At 48.8% G+C, this 7,687-nt stretch overlaps 1 protein-coding gene across 3 annotated transcripts; it reads left to right on the top strand.

Annotated features, from left to right (window-relative positions):
* Positions 1 to 1,221: 1,221 nt before the first annotated feature.
* SLC25A19 (solute carrier family 25 member 19) lies at positions 1,222 to 7,687 on the top strand. Of its 3 annotated transcripts, none has more exons than XM_063176004.1 (7): positions 1,222 to 1,366; positions 1,474 to 1,619; positions 2,112 to 2,267; positions 2,965 to 3,135; positions 3,942 to 4,125; positions 5,669 to 5,799; positions 6,962 to 7,687. In XM_063176004.1, exons 2-7 carry the CDS (start codon positions 1,494 to 1,496, stop codon positions 7,160 to 7,162), a joined length of 969 nt encoding a protein of 322 aa, XP_063032074.1. In that variant the 5' UTR covers positions 1,222 to 1,366; positions 1,474 to 1,493; the 3' UTR covers positions 7,163 to 7,687. The 3 variants fall into 3 exon arrangements, with proteins under 3 accessions (XP_063032074.1, XP_063032075.1, XP_063032073.1); XM_063176005.1 differs by having other exon boundaries at positions 1,244 to 1,384; XM_063176003.1 differs by having other exon boundaries at positions 1,334 to 1,352.

The raw sequence follows: 7,687 nt of genomic DNA, 5'->3' as shown, positions 1-7,687 counted from the left end.
CTTGAGCATCTGTCTGTTATTTCAGTCAACTGACCAAGCTATGACTGAGCTTGTAGTTCAGACACTTGTGGAGTCTTCTGCTAAAAGGGGGAGGTGGTGTTGGGCTGGTGTGAGCACAGCAGCCAGGCTCAGGCTGTTGTGGTTTGAATCTGCTCCATCAGGGCCCTGCAGATTGTTTTCACTTCTGTTGCCTAAAGAAGAACGGCTCTGTTGGGCTAACAAGGTGTGTGGGCAGCTCTCTGCTGCTTCTCCTCAGCCTTTGCTAATGGTCAGAAAGTACCTGTGAGCATGAATGGTGTAGTCAGTGGTAACAGAGAATAGGAAAAGGCCTGCATGGGAGTTTTCAGTGGTTTTTAAACAGTTGCCCTTAGTTACTATGTTTAAATACTGATGATGTTGAGGTGGAAATGCCTGGATACTTGTACAATTCTTTCTTTTTTGTGCCAGAAGTCAGTATGAAAAAGCCACTATGTGGTTTGAAGCGCTTGGCTTTTTTTGTAATGCTGTAGCAGAACATATTGCTTGAAGTGATGTTTTACTGTAGGCTGGGTTGCTTAGAAAATCTCATTCCCCTGTGCTTTATCCAGACAAGGTTTGTTGGTCTGTGGTTGTGCATGGTGGAGGTGGCAGTGGGAGCAGGGCTGAGGGCAGTGTGGGCTGTGTGCTGACCTTCCCCGCTCCCAGCCCTGCCTCGTGGCACCAGAGAAGGGCAGCAGAGCTGGGGAGGACTCTGGATCCAAGTGCGATGAGGCAGGGCTGGCTGAGGGAGCTGGGCTTGTTCAACCTGGAGAAGAGAAGGTCCAGGCAGGACCTTTTTGCTTTCTACAGCTCCCTGATATGAGGGTGCAGCCAGGTGGGAGTTGGGCTCCTCTCCCAGGTAACAAGTGAAGGGACATAACTTTAAGCTGCACCAGGGGAGCTTTGGGTTGGACATCAGGAAGAATTTCTTCATGGAAAGGGTGATCAGACATTGGAACGGGTGGCCCAGGGAGCTGTCACTGTCCCTGGGGGTGTCTAAGGAAAGACTGGATGTGGCACTCGGTGCCATGGTCTGGCTGACCGGGTGCTGTTGGCTCGCAGGTTGGACTCCACGGTCTGAGGGCTTGTCCAGCCCCACCGGTCCGCGCGTGTCGTGGGCGCCGTTCCCGGGACTGCATCTCCCAGCGGCCCCCGCGGCGCGCAGGCGCAGTGCGGAGCGGGCGGCCGCGGGTGAGGCGGCGCGGCGGGAGTCGGGCCAGGGCCGGACAGCCCCCGGTGCCGCCGGGCTCGGCTCGGTCCGGTCCCCCCGCTGGTGGCTAACACTGGCGGGGCCGGGAGCTGCGGGGCAGAGGGAGTGATGCAGAGGGGCATCTGTGTGTCCTCTGGGGTGAGAAAGGAGTTTGGGGTGAGGAGGGGCTGTGGGCCTTGGCGTGAGGGGGCTGTGGGGTGGGGGCTCGGTGAGGGCGGGGCTCACTGCTCTGTGCCCCCGCCCAGGCTGGGCACAGCCGGCCGGCATGGTGGGCTACGACCCCGAAGGCAGGTGCGTGTCCACGGCGGAAGCGGCTGTAGCAGGATCAGCGTCTGGCTTGGTCACTCGGGTCCTTGTCAGCCCCTTGGACGTCCTCAAGATCCGCTTTCAGGTACCTCACTCGCGGCGTGCCCGGGGGCCGGGATGAAAGAGCGGCAGAGCTGATGGTGTCCTGGGTGAGCAGGTCACCTGTGCAGCCAGAGAGCACTGAATCCCTCATCAGGCCTCACCTATGTTATGTATAGGTTATGCAAGGAAGTAGGGCTATCTTGTGTCCACCACTTCTATTTATACAACTTAACTTGTGTGGGAATGGAATCTTGTGTTTCCCAGAGTTCGTTCTCCTTCTGTTTTTGTGAACGACTTACACTCTCTGACTGAATTTCACCATCATCCCTCCTGCTTATCTTTGTGTTCATGCACATTTTTATTCTTTTAGAGCCCTTCATAAACAACATCCCAGTCACATCTGAATGTGGTTCTATGGGAAGACAAAATGTCATCCCTTAGCATTGGCTGGCTGACAGGGTTGTGAATTCCTGAACTGACACTTGAACCAGTGTTGAAGGGTGAAACTGAAAATATTTTCTCCCCTTTCCTCCAGCTCCAGATCGAGCAGCTCTCCTCCAGAAACCCCACGGCCAAGTACCACGGCATGCTGCAAGCTGTGCAGCGCATCTTCCAGGAGGAGGGGCTGACAGCCTTCTGGAAGGGCCATGTCCCCGCTCAGATCCTTTCTGTCGGCTTCGGAGCTGTTCAGGTGAGGGCACCAGGCATCACCTGGGCACGCTGTGTGTACACGGGACACTGCTCTTCTCCCTCTGACTGTCTGTGTTCAGGAGTGGGAAGGTTGTATAGCTCTACAAAGCTGCTGAATAATTCCTAAGTTAATATTCCTGAGCTGGCTGAATAGACTGGAGCACAGCGAGAGCAAATTGAGCTCTGTCTGCATCTGGTGTCATAGATAAGCCCTCCCTACTCCTGACATTTGGCTTAGTTGCTCATGCCCCAAGCTTGGGCAGTTTTTTGCTTCTAGTCATGCTGTCACCCTAAGGGCTTCTTAGGAAAAAATCAGTGAAGCTGATGAGGGTATTTTACACAGCACTGTTATGCTTTATTTGTAAACATGAGTAACAGCTTTAGGAGCAGTGGCTGAAAGGACAAAGGAAAGCATATCTGTGACATAGCACTCTTCTGGAGCCACAGAACATTAAAATGAGTTTTTCATTATTCTAAGTGCAAGAATTAGCAGAAGTGTTGGACACTAGAGTATCCCAAGCATTCCTTGGGCTGCTTAGTGATTTTTACACGTTGCAGGTTGGGGAGGACTTTTGAAGGACGAAGAAGGTGGTAACAGCAGGGAGGGGTGGAGCTGTTGGTGAAATGAGAGAGGAGTGGGAAACCTGTGTGAGTCATTAGGATCGGCTTCCTGACCCGCGCGCTTTTGTTTCTGCAAGTTCATGACCTTCGAGAGCCTGACGAAGCTGATGCACAACTTCACCTCCTTCAAAGCCCAGGACTCCTTGGTGCACCTGGTGTGCGGGGGCCTGGCTGCCGGCGCGGCCTCGGTGGCGGTGCAGCCCGTGGACACGCTGCGCACCCGCTTTGCTGCCCAGGGGGAGCCAAAGGTGAGGCTGAGCGATCCATCTCGGCATCCGTAGCAGGGGCAATATTCCACAGGTCTGAAGGTGCTGCAGGAGGTTTGAAAGCACATTCAGCATTGTGGGTTAAAATGAAGGAGCAGGTGCTGTTATGGCCAGTGTTTGCTCTGTTGCCAAGTTTTCCTTCGTGCTGTTGACACAGCTTTCCTAATTATGTTTTGGTGCTTCTGATGCAGAAAGGAGAAACTGCCCTTAACAGGATAACTCAATATTTTTTTGCTTTGGCTGTTGGCTTTTTATAGAACCTGCTCCTCAGACTGTTGAACATTGCATTTTTGAAACTTTGCACAGGCAGAGAGTCATATTTAGATAATGATGATGATGATACTTGAAATTAGTCACGTTTCACCTGGGCTTCATGTTCTTTTTACACATGAATTGGCCTCTGCACTAACTAGCTCTGTAATAATGGGATAGATTTGTATCAGAGCAATTTCTGTATTTAGCCTGCAGTAGAATTACAGTATGTATTGTATTAATTGTGTTGCAGGAGTTAGGAACTGTTAAAAGAAAAATAATTATGTCTGTGATGCAGGTGGTCTCAGGACTCAGTTCCATGCCTTGTTTCTTTTAAGTCACAAGGGCCTAGCAGAGAATGCTGTGAGGGTGTGGAAAATCACCTTGCTCATCCCTTTGTGCTGAAGATACAGTCAGTTGTATTTTGGGCAGTGGGGAATTCCTATAGCCATTACTGGGAAATGACCTGACCTGACCTTTGGTTGGCTGTTTTTAAGTCCACTGGAAGGTCACTCAGCCTGTTCCTTGTTGTGCAGATTTACCTCAACCTTCGCCATGCAGTGGTGACCATGTACCAGACAGAAGGGCCTGGGACTTTCTACAGAGGTTTGACCCCCACACTCATTGCTGTCTTCCCATATGCTGGTCTCCAGTTCTTCTTCTACAACATCCTGCAGCAGTTTTCCAAATGGGCGATTCCAGCTGAAGCAAAGAATGGAGGTAGGAACTTGGGACAGTGATGGTTGCAGTCAGGAGAGAAAGAAGATGAATGCTAGTTTGGTTGACTGATGTAAGCTCTGTTAGTCCTTTCACATTTTTTGATGCAACATCTCAAAAGTGTCTCTTATTTCTCACCTCTCATTTTTATCCCTGCAGGGAAATGCCAAATTAAGTACAGCAGAGTTTACAAACAGCTCCCCTTGTGCAGTAACTGTGATGGAAGGGGGTGGATGGGAAAGTGAAGTGTCACAGGCCAGGGTGCTCTTTCTTTAACAGTGTCACCTTACTGATACTGTGGGAAGACAGTGCTGCCATAATCTTTCTGTTTCCTTAGTGCTGTGGGGACAGGACTCTTGGATTTCTGTAGTAAATCTGCCTGCAGATTCCAGCACAGCTGTTAGGGAAGAGGATTCATTTACTCTAATTTAAAGCTGCCAGGCTCTTGATTTGGTATTTTTATGTTGATTTCTAGCTCCATTGTGAGAGAACATCATCCTGATGCAACCTGTCACCTTGGCAGTGCTAGATACCTGTGCCTCCTTGAGCAAGAGGGATGCAGCAGCAGCATGAGTTTGTTCCTCAATGGAATTTCTTCAGCAGAGGAACTTGACTTTTCAATGTCTGCATATTTAATTTTAGGTGGCAGAGGCCAATGGTGGTTTTGTGCTGGGACCTCATGTCTGTCAGGAAAAAGTTTAATACAGAGCTCACTTCCCACAAGCCTCTGAAATCATCAGGCAGTGTCAGCTTGAGACATTCCAATCCAGAATGCATCAGCCTGAGCAGTCAGGGGTGCAAGATTTCCAATGACCAGCCTTTACTGGGAGGGCATGAAAACTTTCATCCACTGGCAGCAAGTTGTCTGTGACTGGGGATTGGGATTTATTGAGCAGAGCAAAACCCTAAGTCAGTGTAAAGGACCAAGAGGAGCTGGTCCTCTGATTCCAACAGACATTGCAAGCCTGAAAAAATACAGCTTGAGATTCTTTGGCTGAAACTATTGCAGAAGAGTATTACCGCGCCTGAGTGGGTCGCAGCTGGTGAGAGAGAGACGGTGAATCTTGTATCTTGATCAGAAGGCTTGATTTATTAAGATATTTTATATAATACATTATGACTATACTAAATAGAATATAGAGAGAGGTTTGCAGAGCAGCTAGGCTAGGCTAAGAATAGATAGAAAAGAATCTACAACAAAGTTGTGTTCAAGGACTCAGTCCCCTAGCTTGCACTGGTGATTGGCTCTTAATTATAAACATAGGAAATGAGCCAATCAAGGTGTTCCTGTTGCATTCCCCAGCAGCTGATAATAATTGTTTACCTTCTCTTCAGAGGCCTCTGGCCTCCAGAAGACGCAGAAATCCGAAAGAAAGGATTTCTGTGGAGAAATGTCTGCGACAGAAGAGGTGATGCAACTTCAAAGGACTTTTTTTGACTTCTTGTGAAAAGTGATTTTTAACTTACCTCTTATGATTTTTAATCAGAATTCCCTGATGATGCTGGTTTTTTCCTCCCTATGATCCTTTCCCTTTGTGCTCCTCAGCCGGCGTTAGGAACCTGGTGTGTGGCAGCTGTGCTGGAGTGCTCAGCAAGAGCCTCACGTACCCTTTGGATCTGGTCAAAAAGCGACTGCAAGTGGGTGGCTTTGAGCACGCTCGGGCAGCCTTTGGGCAGGTGAGAAATGCTGCAAGTGCTGGATTTTCCTGCCTATGGCTAGTCCAGTGCACTGGAATGCAGTGACAATCCACCAGTGGTACCTGCTGAGTTCATGTTTGGGTTGGGAGCTCCCAGTGAGCACTGGTGTCATTTAATAATGTGAATTTATACATGGACATACTGGGTTTATTTTATGATAGGTCCCAGGAGGGACCTGTCCCACATACCTGTGCTCTGGCTTGTCATCCCTCCCCATCAGGCATGCAAAGGGACATTGATTTATTTTACTTTTCTAGTTGCAGCTTGGTTTTTCTGATTCAGAACCAAATTACTAGCAGAGGATGACACTGGCTCTGTGCTGGAGTCACTTGGCTGTCAGGCTCCTCTTTTGCAATTAATATTCTGACACAAGAAATAGGCACCAAGTGTTCAACATGTGTTTTATGTATGGGAATAGTCTGAAATTCAAAACAAATTAAATACTCTGGTGTTCTTTAGCACCATTGTTAGCACCTTGAAATACACTTGAAGACAAATATAGATCTTTCAAGGAACTTCCTCTTTTTTTTCCATGAAATGTGGAAATTTTCTACTTTCCTTAAAATTCCTGGGATCTGAGAAGGAAATCAGTCTGTACCCTAAGAAACTCTTGAATGGGATTTTGATGTCTCAGCCCATTGCATTGGGTGCTTTTCCTCCTGCAGTAAGATACACAATTTGTTCTTAGCATTGATGTGTCACAAGATGTTAAGACTGCACAGTATAACATGACAACATGCAGACAGCTAATTTGGAAACTTCTAAGTGTTGTAGCTGGGTTTGCTTTCTGTCAGAAAACTCAACATTTTTTCCTTCTTAGACAGTGAAGGGGATAGAAAACAGCAATTATGCAATCTGAAATAATGATTTCACAAACTTCTTTAAAGTCAGGCTGTTGTTGCAGGCAGAGGTTTTACAGCCATTTTACAGTGAATGATGTGCATAAACCATCGCTGATGCTGTACATTTCCTCTATCCTGCTCTCTCTACATTCTCTCTGAAAGTTTCAGTTAGTTATTATATTATCCAGAAAGGCATCTCCAGGCTGCATGTCAAGATAATGTTTCTGGGAATAGTTTGGGGGTCTTTGTGGTGTTTTCCAGTTGTCCTGAAGTTTAACCTTGTTGCATTTCTCTCCCAGGTACGGACGTATGGGGGTTTCCTGGACTGTGTGAGGCAGATGATGCGAGAGGAGGGCCCAGGTGGGTTCTTCAAGGGCCTCTCTCCCAGCTTGCTGAAGGCTGCCTTCTCCTCTGGCTTCATCTTCTTTTGGTACGAGCTGTTCTGCAGCCTCCTGTGCACCATGAAGAGCCCTGAGAGCACCCAGAGGAAGGAAGGCTGAAAGGGACGTGTGTGGCTGCCTGCTGTTCTCCTCAGGAGGGGACACTGATGGCCTTGCTCTGTCACAAGCATATTGGAAATGTCAGGGTTCCCAGAGCTCCCCCAGCCTGTGGGGAATCACCTTCTGGGACCAAGCAGAAGGAGAAGGCAACTGCAGTTCTGCTGGAGACACTGAACTACTTGGCTGGGAGCTGTTCAACAGAGCACTTTCCTTCTGGCTCCTCTCATATCAGTGCACATTTAGTGGTGAGAGGGGGAGCAAACAGACCCCTCCCTAGCAACTCCTGTGCTCTGGAAAGGCACCCAGTAAAGTGGGTGAATCCCTGAGCTCGCCCTGGATCCCAGAGAGGGGGTTCTGGCCCAGCCTAGTGCTGCTTAACCAACCAGACACCACTTCCTAGCCCTGCACCTGCACAGCTTTGTTCCTTTGCTCTGTGCCTGCTGTTTGCACCAGACTCTTGTCTCGGTGTTGCTCTGTCCTGCTGGTGTAAAGTCAGGTAAAGCCACATAAATGCACAGACCCTCA

Source organism: Melospiza melodia, chromosome 24 (genome assembly GCF_035770615.1).
Source record: "Melospiza melodia melodia isolate bMelMel2 chromosome 24, bMelMel2.pri, whole genome shotgun sequence".
Taxonomy (NCBI): domain Eukaryota; kingdom Metazoa; phylum Chordata; class Aves; order Passeriformes; family Passerellidae; genus Melospiza; species Melospiza melodia.
The sequence above is the reverse complement of the archived record's forward strand: the minus strand, read 5'-3'. Positions and strand labels throughout refer to the sequence as shown.

What these genes read in the sequence shown, in the direction of transcription:
- SLC25A19 (XM_063176003.1), top strand. An exon ending in TCCTCAAGATCCGCTTTCAG is followed by an intron (nt 1,620 to 2,111) that starts GTACCTCACTCG and finishes CCTTTCCTCCAG; the next exon opens with CTCCAGATCGAGCAGCTCTC. An exon ending in CTGCCCAGGGGGAGCCAAAG is followed by an intron (nt 3,136 to 3,941) that starts GTGAGGCTGAGC and finishes CTTGTTGTGCAG; the next exon opens with ATTTACCTCAACCTTCGCCA.